The sequence below is a fragment of the Phocoena phocoena genome, chromosome 20 (assembly GCF_963924675.1).
Source record: "Phocoena phocoena chromosome 20, mPhoPho1.1, whole genome shotgun sequence".
Classification (NCBI taxonomy): domain Eukaryota; kingdom Metazoa; phylum Chordata; class Mammalia; order Artiodactyla; family Phocoenidae; genus Phocoena; species Phocoena phocoena.
Window position 1 is genome coordinate 12,259,507 of NC_089238.1, and position 20,571 is coordinate 12,280,077.

At 57.2% G+C, this 20,571-nt stretch overlaps 1 protein-coding gene across 1 annotated transcript; it reads left to right on the forward strand.

Moving 5' to 3' along the window:
• The first annotated feature begins 4,188 nt into the window (after positions 1-4,188).
• On the forward strand, positions 4,189-19,398 carry PRX (periaxin). Its single transcript, XM_065899518.1, has 7 exons — positions 4,189-4,231; positions 9,226-9,269; positions 9,374-9,472; positions 9,601-9,726; positions 11,831-11,987; positions 14,957-15,153; positions 15,775-19,398. Exons 1-7 carry the CDS (start codon positions 4,189-4,191, stop codon positions 19,396-19,398), a joined length of 4,290 nt encoding a protein of 1,429 aa, XP_065755590.1.
• Positions 19,399-20,571: the final 1,173 nt, after the last annotated feature.

Below are 20,571 nucleotides of genomic sequence, written 5' to 3' on the forward strand. Positions count from 1 at the left end.
AGCCCTGGAGCTGGGGCTGCTTTTCACAGAGCCTCTGTGTGCTCCCACCATGACACTCCCCAGGCCAGCTCCCCTCCATGGGCATTCACAGGGACCCCCATCACACACATACACTTCTTTCCTCCAGCACCTGGGAGAGCTGTCCTTGGTCTCCTTTTCCCTCCCCTCCTTCCCTTCCCTCATTCAGCAAAGATTTATGGGTACCTACCCTACTGTGTGCCTGGCCCTATATAAAAGGCAAATCTGGCCACATCTCTCCCCTGCTCTGGGCCCCTCAGAATGTATCCCGGTCCTTGGTGGGGGGGGGGGTCTGAACCCTGTACCGTCCAAGGCTCACCTTCTGCCCCTGTCCCATTCACTCATTCAATGAGCATTTACTGGACACCTACGGTTTGCAGTCCCAGTGTGGAGATCTAACGATGCTTAGTCAATGATAATGATGATGATTATTATTTTGGCTGCACTGGGTCTTCGTTGCTGCGCGTGGGCTTTCTCTAGTTGTGGTGAGCGGGAGCTACTCTTCGTTGAGGTGCACGGGCTCCTCATTGTGGTGGCTTCTCTTGTTGCGGAGCACAGGCTCTAGGCACACAGCCTTCGGTAGTTGCAGCACATGGTCTCAGTAGTTGTGGCACGTGGGCCCTAGAGCACGTGGGCTTCAGTATTTGTGGCGCGTAGGCTCAGTAGTTGTGGCGCATGGGCTCAGTTACCCCGTGGCACATGGGATCTTCCCGAACCAGGGATCAAACCCGTGTCCCCTGCCTTGGCAGGCAGACTCTTAACCTCTGTGCCACCAGGGAAGTCCAGTCAATGATTATTGACTCAATAAGCCATACTGTGTTGAAAGCCAGGCCACCTGTGTTTGAACTTCTGCTTTGCCGTTCTGCGGCTGTGTGACCCTAGGCAAGGTTCTCAACTTCTCTGGGCCTCAGGGTCCTCATCTGTAAGCTGGGACGGTAAGGGTACCTACCTCAAAGGGCTGTTGTTCTGAGGGGAGAGTGTTCTAGGCAGAGGGATGTGCAAGGGTTAGGGAGTGAGGGACCCTACAATCTTTTCAGGAATCTGTAAGCTGCTGGGTTTGATTGGAAACAGGGGAAAAGTGGTAAGGTAAGTGATGGAGCTGGAGGGGTTGGCAGGGACCAGGGCACACAAAGCCCTGGATGGGGGAACTTTACTCTGAAGGTACTAGGGTAAAGGCATCTGGAAGCAAATGGATCTCTCTGGCTGCCATTGGTGGGAGGTGAGACTGGGGGCCCGGAGTCCAGAGGGGAGGGAGGCCGCGGAGGGACAGAGAAGCCTTGGAGAGGAGACGGGAGGGGAGGGGAGGGGAGAGATGCTAGAGAGGACAGGCTGTGTGGGTGCTGAGCTGCAATAGAGGAGGGGCCTAGGATGAGACCCAGGGCTCTAGCCAAGGGACTTGGGGATGGTGGGGCCACCCTGGGATGGTGACCCGGAGGGGGAGCTGGTCTGGGGTTGACACTGAGGCCAGAGAGGGACACAGTGGGTGCAGGGGTCTGTGAGGACACCCAGGGGCAGGCATCCAGGTGGCTGGGCCCCTGGAACTGGAGCTCGGTAGAGAGGGTAGGGGGCGGGAGCAGGCCTAAAGGATGCGGGTGAGGAAGACAGCAGTTTCCCTGGGCTGCACTGGGTAGGACCTGACTCCTGCTTGGCTCAGACTGGGTGGGGAGAGGGTGGTCCCTGAGGAGAGCCTTCCACCTCCTTCCCCAGCTCTACAGGATGTCCTGTGTTTATGGAGGTGGCCTTGCCCGGAACTGGGACACTGGTGCCACCCCTTAAATTCAACTTCCCATGGCCACACCCCCTTGGGTGAGGAAAAGCAAGAGACACAGAGAGAGAGAGACACAGAGAGACACGGAGAGAGATAAGGAATGAGGACAGAGACATAGAGGGGCACATAGAGAGACAGAGACACAGAGACAGAGACATATCTTTCACCACAAAAAACTTAGAGAAAACTGGGAAAGGAGGCTCCCTTCACCTGCTAAAGGGCAGCTACAAAAAACGTACAGCTAACATCATACTTCATGGCAAAAAACTGTGCTTGTCCCCTAAGATTGGGAACAAACAAGGATATCTGCCCTCTGAGACCCAGAGAGGAACAGGATAGCCTATACCAGCCTCCTTGTCTGTCTGACCCTGAGCAGCAAGGGGTGAATTTTCTTCCCAGCTCTAGACTGGTCTGTCATCAGATTCCTTCCACCCTCCACCCTTTGTCCCTCCTGTAGGTACCCAGGGCCCTCAGAACAAAGTCGCAGCCCCTCCTCGTGGCCCTGCTGGCCCTCCCCTCATCTTCCCCTCACTCTCACATTCACCAGTTTCTAAAAGGGGCCCTTTGCACAGGCTGTTTCCTCTACCTGAAACCCACTCTCATTTATCTACCACCCACAGCTTGGCATGAACTCCTATGTATCCTTCAGGTGCCAGCTCAAATGTTACCTCCTCCAAGAAGCCCTCCATGCCATTTCTGATAGTATCAGAGTGCCAGACCCCTCTTACAGACCTGGATCCTTTTCTCAGAGCACTTAGCACAGAGTGTGTAATTATACACTAATTTCGTTAGTCACTTCTTAGTGTCTGCCCCCCTTGGACTGTGAGTCCTGTGAGGGCACAGTCACAGTCACTACTGTGTCCCCAGCACCACCCAGCCCAGGGACGGATGGATACAGAGGAGGTGTCTGCAAATAGCTGGTGAATAAGTGTATAAATGAGAAGGACATGCAAAGGAAGGGGCATGTGTGGCTCTAGAGACACAGCCATGAACAAGGACACAGTTCTCAGCTCCTGGAAATTTCCTATGCGCTGAGCTCCGTCTGGATTCAGATCATTTGCACAGGCTGTTCCGTCTGCCCATGAAACTGTTCCACTCCCTCTTCTCTCTCTCCCTCTTTTTTGTTTGTTTGTTTGTTTTGTTTTGTTCTGTTCTGTTTTTTTGGCCAAGCTGTGTGGCTTGCAGGATCCTAGTTCCCTGACCAGGGATCAAACCCATGCCTCCTGCAGTGGAAGCACAGAGTCCTAACCACTGGACTGCCAGGGAATTTCCACACTCTCTCTTCTCTTGCCTAGATCCTATGGGTCATTCAAGTCTCAGCTCACATGTCCCCTCCTACAGGAAGCCTTCCCTGATCTCCCTTCCTAGGGTGAAGCAGGTACCTTTCCTGGGCTACCCCAGCAGGGCTCTGACCTCTCTGCCTGCAATTCTGCCATCCCAACCCTGGCCACTCTGGGTCTGTCTCCCTGTTGGACTGTGAACTCTGTGAAAGCAGGCCCAGGCTATCTTGGTCACACTGTGTCCCCAGCACCATCCAGCATGGGGCTGGGCACAAGACCAGGTGCTTATTGACTGTTTGCTGACATTGAATAAAGGACTGCTCCCTCTCTCCCCCCTGGTGCTTTCCCCATGTTCCTCCTCCCTCCTTCCGGAAAACTCTTCCCTAGCTTTTTACCTGGCTCCCTCCTCAACCCTCCAGTTTGACTCCAGGAATCCTGTCCTGAGCCTGCCCCCCATGGTGAATTTAGGTCCGTCAGTGTCCCCAGTGCTCAGCAAAGGGCCTGTCACCAAGGGCTTGTGAATGTTTGTTGAATGAATAAATGAACAGATGAATATTTGAATGAATCAATGAATGAGAGAGAGAGAGAGAGAGAGAGCGCACCTGCAATGGAGGAAGGGTCTCCTCAGGCCCATCAGCAGCCCTGACCACACTGTTCCTTCCACCCTTCCCGGGAGGAGGGTTCTGGCTGGGTTCCGCCACACCCCAGCCCTTGGTGGCTGCCAGGCCTGGAAGGCATTTCCCAGAGGTCAGCACATTCCTGCCTTCCCCGGTGGCTGAGAGTGGGCAGGGGGCATTTCGGAGAGAGGGGAGGAGGGCCCTAGCATTCTGGGTTCCTGCCAACCAGTTGCTAGTCCCCCATGCCCTCGTGCCCTCGGGAGTAGGCCCCAACTGCTCAGTGTGGGGTGGGGGATGAATTCGCAGAGGGGCCGGAGAGCTGATGTGAAGGGTGAGGGTGCGGGCGGAGCTGAGGGCCTGGTGGCCCTGCCTGGCTGGACAATGGGGCCGAAGCTGCTGACATGCATTTTGGGGGTAATCCCCAGCCTCTTCCCAGCCCCAGCCCCAGGCCTGGGCTCAGAGAGCCAGGAGCATCCGAGGCAGCGCCCGGGTGGGTGTGAGGGGCATGTGGGGGTATTTGTGCTCCCTGTGCCGCCCCCCGGGGTCTGGTGAGTCAGGGCAGGCTGGGGGCCGGGGGTCAGGGGATCAGGGTGAGGCCTAGTGGCCTTGGTTTGGGAGTTGGGCAGGTCTGGGTTCAAATTCTGGTGCTACCTATTACCTGCTGTGGGTGACCTTGGTGTCATTCCCCTCTCTGAGCCTCCTTGTCTGTTTTATGAAGGGGACAGATGTGTGTTGCAGGGTCTTTGGGGTCCAGCAGAACTGAGGTTGGACCCCAGCTCCACGCCCCCCTGCTGTGTAGCTAAAAATTGGGCATAATCTATCTTGCGTCCTTGATTCCAGGAGCCGAGCTTTGGGTGCCCAGCACAGTATTTAGTACATGATAGGTGCCCCCTGAAATGGCAACTCCATTAAACAGAGAAGTGGGGCTCCCCTGGCCCCAGTCTCACTCAGACCAAAAGTCCCCTGACAAGTCTAGCTGGTCCCCTAATTTGTGTGAAGAATACAAAATATGTATAAGTAGCATTCACTCCGGGCCAGGCATTTATTAAAGTTTTTAGTCTCTCTTAACTCATTTTATCTTCACAAGAAACCCATAAGGTGGGCACTTTTACTATCCCTGTTTTAGAGATGAAGAAACAGGCCGAGAAAGATGCTGTGACTTGCCAAAGTTCACACAGCCGGGACATGGCTGAGCTGGGATTTGAACCCATATTGACCAGGAGAGGGAGTAGAAGTTTAATCTAGGGGCCCCAGGAACCAGCGGGGCCATGCCTGGGTGTGGAAGCCAGGGAATAGTGCTGGTGAGGGGCTGAGTCTCCAAGTGGCACCAGCAACGTGCAAATCCCAGGAGCGGGGCTCATGGTGGAGGTCTCAGCCCAGGCAAGGGAACAGCACCGGGGCTGTCTTGGCTTCTCTTCTGTGGTTCCCACCCCCTTGCGGGTGGACATAGCTGGGAGATGGGGATGTTTGTTTCCCTACCACCCACCCCCTGGTGATGTCATACCTCGGCAGCCAATGGCTGGGGTCTCCCCCTCCTCCCCCTCCTCCCCCTCCCCATTCCTTTTCCCCCCCAGCTTGGGGCTGGGGCTGAGCAGACGGACCAGGAGCTCTCGAGGTGTCTGGAGGCCCAGTGGTAAGAGACCGGCCCGCCAGTTCCCTTCCTGGCCAGGCTGAGAAGCCCTGGGAATGAGACCCAGGATCTTGGGAGGTGCTGGGAGGGTGTCTAGGGCCCAGGAGTCTGCGTGGTATAGGAGTTAAAGGTACAGACCTTGGAACAAGACCCTGGGTTCAAATCCCAATGTTCTCTTCTTTCTAGCTGTGTCGTCTTGGGCAAGATATTTCGTTCTTTGTGCCTCTGCTTTCCCATCTTTAAAATGGGCTGAGGGGGCTTCCCTGGTGGCGCAGTGGTTGGGAGTCCGCCTGCCGATGCGGGGGACACGGGTTCGTGCCCCGGTCCGGGAGGATCCCGCGTGCCGCGGCTCGGCTGGGCCCGTGGGCCATGGCCGCTGGGCCTGCGCGTCCGGAGCCTGTGCTCCGCAGCGGGGGGGGCCGCAGCGGTGAGAGGCCCGCGTACTCCCCCCCACCAAAAACAAAAAAAAAAACAAAAACCAAAAAAAAAAAAAAAAAAATGGGCTGAGGGAGGCTACCTCCCAGGGCTGACATGAGAGTAAATGCATTGCTGCTTATAAAGAGCTGGGGCAGGATGCTGAGGGTGGGACAGACCTTTTTGTCCCTGTAATAGAGTGCTGGGGAGGCAAGGCTGATCTTGTTGGTTGGAGGCTGGTGCCCGAGCTGCATTTTGTCCCTCACCCAAAGCTCCTCTTTGGTAGGGGAGAAAGTGGGGCCACTGTGAGCAAAGGCTGGATATGAGACACTTTGAGATGCATAGCCACACTTGCTGTCAGAGACTAGTTTATGTTCCTTGAGCACTTACTATATTCTCTGAATATTCTAAGCACCTGCTGTTGTCTCACAATTCCTCAAAGCCAGTCTTATCGGCTCCATTTTATAGATGAAGAAACTGAGGCCCTGAGAGGTGAAATACCTTGCCCAAGTATTCAAACCTGAGGAGTGCTGAAGCAGGCCCTAATGGAGGCAGCTGGAAGCCACTGCCAGAATGCCTCTCCCCACCACATCACTGGATGGCCTCAGACAACGCCTAGGGGCCCAGATGAGTCAGGTCTACCCCCGACTCCCATTGCAAGGGCACCAGATCCCTCTGGTGGTTGGGGTGGCTGAGGCTCTGAGAGGGGAGAATTCCTAAACGAGGTTGGCGCCAGCCATGGTGGGGGGAGGAGTGTACAGTGAGGCAGATCTGGGGGATTCCTCAGCAGGCCCAGCTCGGCTGAGGGGCCCAGGGTACAAATGACAACCCTTCACCCCAGCCACCCTGAAGGGCATGAGTGACATCTTAAATGGGCATCTAAGTTGTGATTTCCCCAGGGAGGTGTTTTCAGGAGTTAATGAGCCCAGGCAGGGAAGGATCTTTGCACATAGTAAGTGCTCAAGAAATGGAGACTCTCAGAATTCTGGAAGCTCAGGAATGTACTAGGGCAGCATCACAGGAATTGCTCAAGAAGTGGGCTGTTGGCCTGTCGTCTTGCCTGGCCTTGTTTCTCCAGGGAATCTCCATTAGATCTTCCCCTAACACAAGTCAGCCCCCCCAACCCCACCTCCCTACCCCTCCTTCCCCTGCCTAGTGGGACAGGCAGATCTGGGAACAGAGAGTGCCCGGGGTTGGGCCCTTCCAAAGCTGCTTCCTTCCGAAGCTGCTCCCACCCCATCCCACCCCAGGAGCTGGGTACGTGGCTCAGGAAGGGCACAGCTGGGCTAAATATAACCTGGGCTGGGCAGCTGTCCCGGGCAGGGATGAAGAAGCAGGGCACTCTCTCTTGCCCTCACCCTGGCTGAGCTTCCTGTGCTAGCCTCTGGGTGTGAACTTCTCTGGCCTGTCCTGGAGCAGGGAGCTTGTGGCCTAGGGGGTCCTCCCCTCCATCTCCACCACCTCCTACAAGTAGCAGGCTTCTCTCACCCCCAGCTCAGGATATTATGTTATATCGGGGAGTCAGAGTTAGCATTTCAGACCTGGGTTCAAGTCCCAACTCCCTCACAGTGATATCCTGGCTCTATTTTTTTTTTTTTTTTTTTTTTTGGCCAGGCCATGTGGCACATGGGATCTTAGTTCCCTGATGAGGGATCGAACCCGGGTCTCCTGCAGTGGAAGCACGGAGTCCTAACCACTGGACCGCCAGGGAATTCCCTGTGATATCCCGTTTCTTAACCCTCATTTACTCATCAGTAAAATGGGGTACCATGAGGCCATGTCTATAAAGTGTCTGCCTGGCTCGGGGCTGGCACCGAGGTCCCTCTAAGAATGCCTGTTCCTGGCACCCTTGATCCCCTCTGCCCAGCCCAACTCCTGCCTCAGCTGTTTTGCTGCTTGGGCCTCCTCCAGTGCTCAGAGCCACCAACACAAGTGAAGGTGCAGAGTTGGGTTCAAGGGCACAGGTCCTAGCTGTGTGACCCCAGACAGGTCACTTGCCCTCTCTGAGCCTCAGTTTTCAACCCTAAAATAGCCATCACGTCCAGAGTGATTTCGAGGCCTAAGGGTGCCAGCATAAGGCCCAGTTCAGAGGAAATAATCCCGATGTGGGAGGGGCTGGGGGCTCACAGGGGAGACCAGGACCCCTAGGAGAGCCAGAGAGGAGCCTTCTGACACCGTGGGGGGGCAACCAGTGAAGTGGGTACAGCTGGAGCATTGAGGGGGTCCCTGTGTCCTCTATCCTGGCCAGTGGTGGGCTATGAAGGGCCATTGTGCAGCTGGGGGTGGGTGGGCGGGGCGGAATGTGACTGGGCACAGCAGATGGGCCATTGTTTGAGGGAATGCACCGCGTGAGGCCTGACCTTTCCCTATGGAGTGGGGGTTGGCGGGTTGGCATGCCAGCTGGGGGCTGGGAGGACAAGGCCAGAGTCGGGGGCTCGGAGGAGGGAGATAGGATCCATCCCCTTTTCCCCAGAAGGGCCTGTCGGGGAGGTTTCCCGGCTCTACCTCCTTCTCGCTGTGCTGTGTGACCTTGAACAAGGTCCCTGGCCTCTCTCAGGGCTTAGGGTTTTCTCTTTTTTTTTTTTTTTAATTATTTTTTATTGGAGTATAGTTGATTTACAATGTCGTGGGGTTAGGGTTTTCTGCGGTGAGGTGGAAAGTGACGGTCTTAGCACAGGACTGGCAAAGAGTAACCACGCAATGCCCATTAGTTATTATCCGTATGAGCAGCTGGAGCTTTCCGACAAGTTCAAGTCCTGGCTGGGTCATTTGTGACCCAGGAAAGTGACTTTCCTTCTCCCAGCCTCAGGTGTCTTCTTTGTATCAAGCTCAGTAATTGTATTGATCTCACAGGGGTGTCCTGAAATCCACATGCAATGACCCCCGTGGGATATTCGACACAAGATCAAGACCACAGGAAGTTCTTAGTGATAATCATAGCAAGTGCTTATGAAGTGCCCACCATGTGCCTGGCACTGTATATTTACAAACACATTTGACCCTCCTAACAGTCCTGAGAGGTAGCTGCCCTCATTCTTCCCATTTTATAGATGAGGAGACTGAGGCACAGAGAGGTGAGGCGATTTGCCTACAGGGAGTACATGGCAGTGGATATAATGATTTTACAGTGAATTTGGCCCCCTCAGTCAGCTGAGGTGGTTGGCGTAGGGGCTCTGCTGTCAGAAAGGCCTAGGAGTCAGTTCTGGCTGTACTGCTGTGTCACCTTGGATAAAGGTCTTCTGAGCCTTAGTGCCCCCACCTGCACTATAGGGATAGAGTACCCTTTTTTTTTTTGGCCACACCATGCAGGATGCAGGATCTTAGTTCCCTGACCAGGGATCAAACCTGTGCCCCCTGCAGTGGAAGCGCGGAGTCCTAACCACTGGACCACCAGGGAATTCCTGGGGATAGAGTACTGACAGAGTGTGGGAAGGCTCAGACACTCAGGAAGCAATCAGTGGGGTTAGCTGATAGTAATGCTCACGTTATTCTTCTTAGAGCCCCGGACCCAGGAGGCCCAAGGAGCTGGAGGTGACCCTGAGGTGAGCACTGGCTGGTCCCACATGCCCCTCCCTGCCCCTCCCTCGCCTGTCTGGAGCCTCATGACCTGGTCTCTCCCTGGCAGGCAGCGAGACCCCAGAGGAAGGGCGCGAGACCCCAGAGGAAGGGCGCGAGTCCCGCAGACGACTGTGCGCCACCCCAGGCTGGGCTCCTGTTAGGAGGGGGCGCTTGTTCCCAGGCAGCGGTAAGAGGACAGCTGGGATGGGGGGGGGCCCTTCTCCCCTTCTCATACCCACCTTGACCTCTCCCTTTAAGCCCAGCCTTCTCCTCTTATCCTCTCCTGGCCTCAAGCCTCCATCCCTGCCCCTGCAGGCTCAGAGGCAGCTGCTCCATGCAGAACTGAAACTGGTCCTGCAGCAGAAGGGAGAGAGGAAGCAGGAGCCTGGGGCCCAGGTGACTCCCAGCAGCGCCATGGAGGCCAGGAGCCAGAGTGCTGAGGTGAGCGCCCAACACATCCTGCAAGGGGGACTTGTGGGGCCTTGGTGGGAGGCACGGACTAGGGTAGCAAGGAGACACTTCCTGGCTTCTCTGTGCCTCAGTCTCCCCATCTGTGAAATGGAGATAGCTCCAGGGCCTATTTTATGGGTCACCGTGAAGGAAAAAAAAAAAAAAAAATTAACATTTGTAATGTGCTTAACACAGTACCTGGCACAGACTGAGATTCAAAGAAGCTAATTCATTGAGCATAATGGAATTATATTAACAATAATAAGCTTAAAAAAAAAGAGTAGAAACCCTTCATCAGAAGAGGCAGGATGGTGTAGGGGTTAAAGACGTGGGCTTTGGACCCATGGGCTTACATCCCAACCCCATCACTTCAGCTGTACAGCCCTGAACAGATGACCTGAACTTTCTAAACCTCAGTTTCCCCATCGGTGAAATGGGGCAATGGTCCCCACCTCTGAGGGTGCTGAGGGCTCACACTTGTGTCATTTGCCCAGGGCCTGGTACCTAGGAAGCCTCCTTGAATGTTAACGGCTTTCACTGTTATGGAGACAGGGCACTAGCACTGACTGCATCCCACTGGATGCCAGGCACAGAGTGGGTCTCCTTTTACAGGAGTCAAGCTGAGGCTGAGGGGTGGCAGGCAGGGAGTAAAGTGCACGGAGGCCACTGCCTACAGGACGGCTTATGGGCTCTGAGGTCACAGACCTGAGGTTGAGGCCCCACCGCTTAACTTGCTGTGTGGCATTAGGCAGTCACTTCACTTCTCTGGACCTTTGTGTCCTACTCAGTGACTGCCCAAGCCGCGGGGAGGATGAAAGGAGATGCCACACATAAAATGCTTAGCCCAGGGCCTAAGGGTGGTGGTGATGGTCATGCTTTTCCCTGCTGCCTCTACCACAACTCTTCCTACCCCTTCTCACCATGCTCCGCCCAGCTCTCCAGTCCCAGGGCCACTGCTGTGGAGCATCTGGCCAGACCTGCTTTCCCCTCTCCAAGCCCTGGGCTCAACCCCAGTCTGTACCAGCCTCAATGCACTACCCACTACAGCAACCCCTCACATGTCTGTTGCGTCAGGTCTCAGCTCACAGTCAGAGACTCCTTCCAGTACACCCATGTTACCCAACTTTACAGTAGGGAAATGGGTCCAGAGAGGGCAAAGTCCCTCCCCCCCCCACCAGCCCAAGACACACAGCAGATTGGGTTCCTGGATGGTTGTGGAACTGAGGCCTTTCACTGTTTCTTCTGGGAAGCCCGGGTGCGGATCCCACAGTGCACTGCTGGGCCAGGGCCAGGTCAGCACCATTTACAGTAAATACCAGGAATACCACGTCTGCCAGCCCACCACTCATTACCCACGCACCCTTCTTCACTGGATTCCCTCTCCAATGGGCGTTATGCAGGGCTTGGGGTCATAGAGTCCACAATGGGGCACAGTCACACACAAGCCTTCAACGAGGCCAGTCCCACAGGCACCCCTCCATACCGCACCATTAAGGGTCGGCCCTTTCTTCGGGACCCCATCCTCCATCCCACCCTTGTTCTGCTGTTATTAAAGCCCCTCCCCATAGTTCAAGCCCGTCCACAGACTATGGGTCCCCTCCGCACCTCCACGCGTTACACTGTAGCCGCACCCATCTATCTTTCGCCGCTCCTCTCAGGCAACCGTCCTCTATCCGCAAAAGCTCCAACCCTAGCCCCGCCCCTAACTGGCCACGCCCCTCGGGGCACAGCCCCGCCCTCATGTCAGGCCCGCCTCTCAGTCTCAACTCAGGTTCCCTCTGGCCTCCCCACCCCGCCCCTCCTCTACAACACCGCCCCGCGCCCCGCCTCTCCCGATAGCGGTCTTTGGGGCTCCACCAGGCTTGTGAGCCTCGAGAGCCGTTGAACCCTTTCGCGGGGTGTCACTGAGCGAGCGGCCCTCGTGCTCACTTAAAGGGGAGATGCTGGAGAGGGTGGGCCCGCACAACCTGCCTGAGCCCCGCCGAGGCGCCTGTGCCCTGAGGACCCGGTTAAGAGCCGCTTTTAAGCTCAATGGCGGGCTCTGGGCGAAGTCCCGCCCTAGCGCCCCATGGCGACCCCTCGCCGTCCTCCGCAGGAGTTGAGGCGGGCGGAGTTGGTGGAGATCATCGTGGAGACGGAGGCGCAGACCGGGGTCAGTGGCATCAACGTAGCCGGCGGCGGCAAGGAGGGAATCTTCGTCCGCGAGCTGCGTGAGGACTCACCTGCGGCCAGGAGCCTCAGCCTACAGGAAGGTGAGTGGGGCGGGGGCATGGGGCGGGGCTTTCCTGCGGGGGCGGGGTTGGGAAGCTGCCCTGGGTACCGGGACCAGGAGGCGGGGTTAAGGGCTAGGGGCGGGGCTTTGTGTTACCTATCGGCTTTGCGGTTGATCCGAGCAGGAGCTCTGGAGGTTCATTGTCTCGGTTCGACTCCCAGATGTGCAGTTTACTATCTTGTAATCTTTCTGTGCCTCGGTTTTTACACCTCTAAAATGGGACTAATTCTAGTACTTATCTCATAGGGTTATTATGTGGATTAAATGTTTGAAAACACAGCAAGTAGCTAAGTGGCACATGGTAAGCACTAAGTAAGTGCTAGTTATTGTTTTGTTGTTGAGGCTGAAGAAAAGAGGCGGAGTTAACAACTTGGAGGGGGTGGGGAGGGGAGCTTAGTAAGGGATATTTTAGGTAACATGGCTGAGGCTGATGCGATTTATTCATGCAACAACTATTTACTAAGTGCCTTCTATTTCCAGATATTATTCTGGGTGCTTGGGCTACTGAAGTGAACAAAACAGATAACACTCTCTGCACTTATGGAGCTTACGTTCTAGTAAGGAGAGACATATTTAAGCAAAATATGTAAAATACACAGTAAATTAGAAGGCGATATATGCTTACGGATGCCAGGACGGAAGCTGCATTTTTTAAAATTAATTAATTAATTTATGGCTGCGTTGGGTCTTCATTGCTGCTCCCGGGCTTTCTCTAGTTGCGGCGATTGGGGCTGCTCTTTGTAATGGTGGGCGGGCTTCTCATTGCAGTGGCTTCTCTTGTTGCGGAGCACAGGCTCTAGGCGCGTGGGCTTCAGTAGTTGTGGTGCGTGGGCTCAGTAGTTGTGGTTCACGGACTCTAGAGCGCAGGCTCAGTAGTTGTGGCGCACGGGCTTAGTTGCTCTGCAGCATGTGGGATCTTCCCGGACCAGGGCTCGAACCCGTGTCCCCAGCATTAGCAGGCGGATTCTTAACCACTGTGCCACCGGGGAAGTCCCAGAAGCTGCATTTTTAAATAGGGTGAGCCAGGAAGAGCAGAAAGGCCTGAAGAAGGTAAGGGAATGAGCTATGTGGCCATCTGGAGGAGACTTCCAGGCAGAGAGAACAGCCAGTGCAAATGCCCCAAGATGGGAGCATGCCTGGCTTGTTGGAGGAACAGCAAGGAAGCCAGGGTGGATGGAGTGGAGTTAGTGAAGAGTAGAGTAAGAGATGGGGCCAGAGAGGTAAGAGAAAGGGTAGTTTTTAGAGGGCTTTATAGGCCATGGGGAAGACTTTGACTTTTAATCTGGAAGGTTTGTGAGTGAAGAAAGAACATGAATTGACTGTGTTGAAATGCTGTGTTAGCGGTAGACTGGGGGTGGTGGGGGGCAGGATGGGGAGCAGGAAAAGAGGCTATTGTGATTTTCCAGGTAAGAGATTGGTGATGCTTGGGGCCAAAAGAGTGTTATTGGAGATGAAGAGAAGGGTTTGGACTCTGGATATCATTTGGGTCTCAAGCAGGGGTTCAAGCAGATGAAGTCTGGGACTTGACCGTTGGACTTAACTACACAGAGGTCACTGCATAGCATCTTGAGAGGAGCAGTTCAAGGCTGTGGGAAGCGGGTGTCAAAAGTGTAATCAGAGAGGTGGAAATAATGCAGCTAGACAACTCAATGAATTTTGCCATCAAGGCGAAGCGCCTTCAGGACTGGATATGGGGTGGGTTGGAAAGAGGGATCAAGGATGTGTCCAGGGATTCTTGACCTGAGAATGGAGTTGGTAGTCCCACAAATGGGGAACACTGGGGCTGGAGCTTGTTTGCAGGAAAACCAGGAATATAATTTGGATGTGTCAGATGAGAGGTGGATCCCAAGGTGGAGATATGGAGGGATAGTTGGATATTTGAGTCTAGGATGGAGGGGGGGAGTGCTGGGCTGGAGAGATACACTTGGGAGTCAGCATATTTATGCTCTTCAAACTCCTGAATCTGGATGAGCTTCCCAAAGGGATGAGTGTAGCATGTAGATGGACCAGAGTAGAGGTCCAAGGCCTGAGCTCTGGGACTGTGTGTCTTTAAGAGGTCTGGGAGATGGGGAGGAACCATCCCAGGAGGCTGAGAAGGAACCTCGAGGGAGGTTCCAGAAGGTGTGGCACCCTGGAAGCCAAGCCAAGCAAGTAGATGAAGGAGAGGAGAGGAGTTCAAGCAGATGAAGTCTGGGACTTGACCGTTGGACTTAACTACACAGAGGTCACTGCATGGGACCTTGAGAGGAGCAGTTCAAGGCTCTGGGAGGGGGGATGTAAAAAGTGTAATTGGAGAACTGGAAATAATGCAGCTAGACAACTCAATGAATTTTGCCATCAAGCTGAACAGGTAAATGGGGCAGGAGCTCCAGAAGGAGTGAGGTCAAGACAGCCTTTCTTATGGGAGAAAGAATGGTATGTTGTGTGCTGATGGGAATAATGTAGACGAGAAGGACAAATTGATAACGTGGGGAGAGAGGGGAGAATTGCTGGAGTGTGTCCCTGAAAAGGTGGTGGAGGGATTGACCAGAGCTAGGAGTGGGGATGGCTTATCAAATTGATAACGTGGGGAGAGAGTGGAGAAAATCGCCACAGGATCAGAGGGTTGAATAATGGGGCGGGAGCTTCTGGAAGTTCTCTTCTGATTCAAAGTTAGTGTCTGAAGTGTGAGGATGGGGGAGGGGAGTAGAAAGGGGAGGGGTGTGACCTGAATGGGCTTGGATTTGCTCAGTGAGGGAGGCGGGGCTAAGGCCGAGGCCGTGGCTTTGCCCTTAAGTGTCAGAACCTCAAACCAGGAGGAACTTTGCGTCTCAATCTTGTGCTCGGGTATAGGCGGGGCCAAAAATTTGGGAGGCGCCTCGCTGCACGGGCTCCAGAGAAGTGGGCGGAACCAGGCCTGGGCGGAGCCGAGAGATGCCCACGCCCCGCCCACCTCCACCTGGCCTGCAGGGGACCAGCTGCTGAGCGCCCGAGTGTTCTTCGAGAACTTCAAGTACGAGGACGCACTACGCCTGCTGCAATGCGCCGAGCCTTACAAGGTCTCCTTCTGCCTGAAGCGCACTGTGCCCACCGGGGACCTGGCGCTGCGGCCTGGGACCGTGGCCGGCTACGAGATCAAGGGCCCGCGGGCCAAGGTGGCCAAGCTGGTACGCGTGGTTAGCCCGGTTACGGCCCTGGACTGCCCCAGCGATCCTGCCTCTGCGCCTTGAGCCCCACTGCCCCACACTGGTGGGCCAGCCTTGCCCTCTGTCTTGTCACTAACCCAGCGCTAATCCCATCCACTGCCTCCTGTTCTCTGCCCCTAAACTCCACCCTGGGGAGGGGGACCCACCCATCCCAAACCAGGACCCTCACCCACCTCGTCAGGCGTCCTGAACCAGGGCGCTCTGAACCAGAGAGGCCAGGTTCAAGCCTGAGGGCAGCCCATTTACTGCTGAGTGACCCTTGACAGCTTTCTTTCCCTCCTTGGGCCTCAGTTTCCCCATCTCTAGAGTGAGGGTTTGGGGGAAAATCCTGGAGGAGGAGCCAGAAGTCTTGGGTCACAGTTTCTACACTCCTGTTGATTCACTGTAGGATTCTAAATAAAGTCTTCACCTTCTGGGGCAGTAAGGGTGCAGTGACAGGCAGGAAGTGGGGATGGTGTTCTGGGGACAAGATGCTCAATCCAGCACATCCCCAGACTGGTAAAATAACCACGAGGGGCTCCCCCCGTCCACCCCAGGCCTCCCACTGTCCCACCGCCTCCTGCCTCTCTCCTCTCTCCCCAGAACATCCAGAGTCTGTCCCCCGTGAAGAAGAAGAAGATGGTGTCCGGGGCCCTGGGGGTCCCTGCAGACCTGGCCCCTGTTGACGTCGAATTCTCCTTTCCCAAGTTCTCCCGTCTGCGTCGAGGCCTCAAAGTCGAGGCTGTCAAAGGTCCTGTCCCAGCTGCCCCCACCCGCCGGCGCCTCCAGCTGCCTCGGCTACGTGTCCGAGAAGTGGCTGAAGAGGCCCAGGTAGCCCGACTGGCCGCTGCAGCTCCTCCCCCCAGGAAGGCCAAAGCAGAGGCCGAGGGGGCTGCAGGAGCCCGATTCACAGCTCCGCAGGTGGAGCTGGTTGGGCCTCGGCTGCCGGGTGCTGAGGTGGGTGTCCCCCAGGTCGCAGCCCCCAAGGGGGAGGTGGCCCCTGCAGCAGAGGTAGTCAGCGGCTTTGCCCTCCACTTGCCAACCCTTGGGCTGGGAGCCCCAGCTGCACCTGCTGTGGAGCCTGCGGCTGGAGGGATCCAGGTCCCACAAGTGGAGCTGCCCACCTTGCCCTCACTACCCACTCTGCCCACACTTCCTTGCCTGGAGACCCGGGAAGGGGCTGCGGCAGTGACGGTGCCCACCCTGGACGTGGCAGCGCCTACAGTGGAGGTGGACCTGGCCTTGCCTGGTGCAGAGGTGGAAGCCCGAGTAGAGGCACCTGAGGTGGCCCTGAAGATGCCCCGCCTCAGTTTCCCCCGCTTTGGGGCTCGAGCAAAAGAAGTTGCTGAGGCCAAGGTGGCCAAGGGCAGCCCTGAGGCCAGGGTGAAGGGGCCCAAACTTCGAATGCCCACCTTTGGGCTTTCTCTCCTGGAGCCCCGGCCCGCTGCCCCTGAAGCCGTTGAGAGCAAGCTGAAGCTGCCCACCATCAAGATGCCCTCCTTTGGCATCGGGGTCTCGCCGCCTGAGGTCAAGGAGACCAAGGGGCCTGAGGTGAAGCTCCCCAAGGCCCCAGACGTCAAGCTCCCCAAAATGCCCGAGGCAGCCCTTCCAGATGTGCGACTCCCAGAGGTGGAGCTCCCCAAAGTGTCAGAGATGAAACTCCCAAAGGTGCCGGAGATGGCTGTGCCAGAGGTGAGGCTTCCAGAGGTGCAGCTGCCGAAAGTCCCTGAGGTGAAACTCCCAAAGGTGCCTGAGATGGCCGTGCCAGAAGTGCAGCTCCCGAAAGTTCCAGAGCTGAAGCTGCCCAAGGTACCCGAGATGAAATGCCCCGAAATGAAACTCCCGAAGGTGCCCGAGATGGCTGTGCCAGAGGTGCGACTCCCAGAGGTACAGCTGCCAAAAGTCTCGGAGATAAAACTCCCCAAGTTGCCCGAGATGGTCGTGCCGGACGTGCACCTCCCGGAAGTGCAGCTGCCAAAGGTACCCGAGATGAAATGCCCCGAGATGAAGCTCCCGAAGGTGCCCGAGATGGCCGTGCCAGAGGTGCGACTCCCAGAGGTGCAGCTGCCAAAAGTCTCGGAGATAAAACTCCCCAAGTTGCCCGAGATAGTCGTGCCGGACGTGCACCTCCCGGAAGTGCAGCTGCCAAAGGTGTCGGAGATGCGGCTGCCGGAAGTGCAGGCGCCAAAGGTCCCGGATGTGCATCTGCCGAAGGCGCCTGAGGTGAAGCTGCCCAAGGCTCCAGAGGTGCAGCTAAAAGCGGCCAGGGCAGAAGAAGCAGAGGGGGTGGAATCTGGCTTCAAGATGTCCAAGACGACCATGCCCAAGCTAGGGAGGGCAGAGTCCCCATCTCGAGGCAAGCCAGATGAGGCTGGTGCTGAGGTCTTGGGGAAGCTGGGGACACTTCCCTGTCTGAAGCCAGAGATGGGCAACGAGGCTCGTGTGGGTGTTCCCCCTCTCACTCTGCCCTCAGTAGAACTAGACCTGCCCGGGGCCTTCGGCCTGGAGGGGCAGGTCCCAGCAGCCCACATGGGCAAGGTGGAGCAGTCAGAAGCCCCTGGGGTGGTAGCAGGGGTCGGGGAAATGGCATTCTGGTTGCCCTCCGTTGAGATTGTCACGCCGCAGCTGCCCACAGTGGAGGTTGAGGAAGGGCAAGTAGAGGTGACGGAGGTGAAAGTCAAGCCTTCCTCCAAGTTCTCCCTGCCCAAGTTTGGACTCTCGGGGCCAAAGGTGACCAAGGCAGAGGCTGAGGGGGCCGGACGAGCCACCAAGCTAAAGGTGTCCAAGTTTGCCATCTCACTCCCCAAGGCTTGGGTGGGCACCGAGGCGGAGGCCAGAGGGACGGAGGAGGCGGGCCTGCTGCCCGCCCTCGATCTGTCCATCCCACAGCTCAGCCTGGATTCCCATCTGCCCACAGGCAAGGCGGAGGTGTCAGGGACTGATGCCAAGCTCAAGGGGCCCAGGTTCAGCCTGCCCAAGTTTGGGGTCAGAGGCCGGGACAGCGAGGCAGGAGAACTAGTGCCAGGGGCGACTGAGTTGGAGGGCAAGAGCAGGGGTTGGGATGCGAGGGTGAAGATGCCCAAGCTGAAGATGCCCTCCTTTGGGCTGGCTCGAGGGAAGGAAGCAGAAATCCAGGGGGGGCGAGTCAGCCCCGGGGAAAAGCCAGAGTCCACGGCTGTGCGGCTTAAGATCCCTGAGGTGGAATTGGTTACTCTGGGGGCCCAGGAGGAAGGGCAAATGTCCGCAACCAGGCAGGTGGGCACTGAGGGCCAGGATGGGGGGCCGAGGGTGCCGCTCTGCATCTCCCTGCCCCAGGTGGAGCTGCCCAGCTTTGGGGAGGCTGACCTGGGTGCCACCCCCGGGCAGCAGGCCAAGAATGCACCTCCTCCAGCAGAGGGCACACCAGGCTATAGGATCCAGGTGCCTCAGGTGACCTTGTCTCTCCCTGGAGCCCAGGTGGTGGGTGGTGGTGAGCTGCTCGAGGGTGAGGGTGTCTTCAAGATGCCCGCTGTGACAGTGCCCCAGCTTGAGCTGGACGTGGGGCTGAGCCGAGAGGTGCAGGCGGGTGAGGCAGCCACAGGTGAGGGCGGGCCGAGGCTGAAGATGCCCACGCTGGGGGCTAGAGATGCGGTGGGGGGTGAGGGGCCTAGGGACCAGCCCCCAGGGGCCGAGTGCACCTTCCACCTCTCGCTGCCTGACGTGGAGCTCTCCCCGCCCGCTGTGGGCAGCCATGCTGAATACCAGGTGTCTGAGGGCGAGGGGGATGCCGGACACAAGCTCAAGGTGCGGCTGCCCCGGTTCAGCCTGGCACGGGCCAAGGAGGGGGTTGAGGAGTCCGAGAAGGCCAAGAACCCAAAACTCAGGCTGCCCCGCGTGGGCTTCAGCCAGAGCGAGGCGGCCAGTGGGGAAGGCTCCCCCAGCCCCGAGGACGAGGAAGAGGAGGGCTGCGGGGAAGGGGCCTCCGGGCGCCGGGGCCGCGTCCGAGTCCGCTTGCCCCGTGTGGGCCTGACTACCCCCTCCAAGGCCCCTCGGGGGCAGGAGGGCGAGGCGGCCCCCAAGTCACCTGGAGGGGAGAAGTCACCCAAGTTCCGCTTCCCCCGGGTGTCCCTAAGCCCCAAGGCCCAGGAGGAAGGTGGATTCTGGGTCCGGCTGCCCAACGTGGGGTTTTCGGAGACGGGGCCTCCAGGCCCCACGAGGATGGAGGGGGCTCAGGCTGCCGTCATCTGAAACCCCTCAGCAGAGGGAGACTCCCCTCCCGTCTTCCCATCCCCCTCCTCGTTTTGTGTGTGAGATAACTAGCACTAACCCTCAGAGGGCTGGGAGGCGGGCGACTGACCGGGTCAGGGCCGGGGAGTCCATGCCTGACTCTTTGGCAGGAGTGCCCGTATCTTGCCAAGCCATGTGAATAAAATAATCCAGAGGTAGCTTTGTGTCAGGTCTCCTCTGTGTGTGTGTTTGTTGGGGGGTGGGGCGCGGCTGCAGAGAAAGGAGTCCCTTGAGGATGGCCTGAAAGGATGCTTTGTGCAGTGAGACAGGCCACCCCTGGTGTGAGGAGACTCTGGGAGGCCTTGGGGTGGGCCTGGTGGGAGGGGGCTGTCCTAGCCCTTCCGAATTCCCAGGGGCCTCTGAGCTGGGGAAGTTCCCCAGCAGAACCCAGCTGCGGGACCCCTCTGCGGGAGACTCTGTCTGTGCTGCGGGACCCACTCCTGCCAGGACAACCCCAGGGCCTCCACCCCAGGCACCCGGCTGCCCTCTTAGGACTAAGTCCCAGGGTCCTCAGCCCCTACTGGGGCTGGACCTCAGCCTTCAGGGACCCATCTCCACTCAGGATCCAAGTCCCTAAGCCCCCTCCAGGGTCCCCAGGCTCCCCCATTTCTCTCTGAGATGCCCTAGACAAGCTGTCTAGTCCCGAATCTCCCCCTGATGCCACTATAGCCACTCCTCCACTCTCTTCACATCTCCGCCCTCCCATTCTAGAGGAAGAAGGGCTATAGATCAGTGCCCTTGAGTTGTCCCAAACTCCCCACTTGGCTTCCTTCAAGCCGACCCCGCCTTGGGTCACTCACTACCCATCACATGCTTCCTCTTCATGTGCACCAAACATGGCAGGAGTTACCTACGTTCTTGGTGCGCACCCCCTGCCCAGGCCCCCAGCATTTGGGGTTTTCCTCCTCTCAGTGGCCTGTCTGTGGCCACGCTCAGGGCCTCTCAGTGGCCTGTCTGTGGCCACGCTCAGGGTCTCTTCTGTCTTCTGAGACTTCTCAGGGCTCCTTCCTCCTTCCTGAGCGCTCTCTTCTCTCTCTCTCTCCCGCACTCCTCCTCTCTCTCCTCCTGTCCCTTGGGCCCTCAGGGCTCCTCCCAGGCCCTCATCCATCCCCACACCCTCCCTGGGCCATGTCG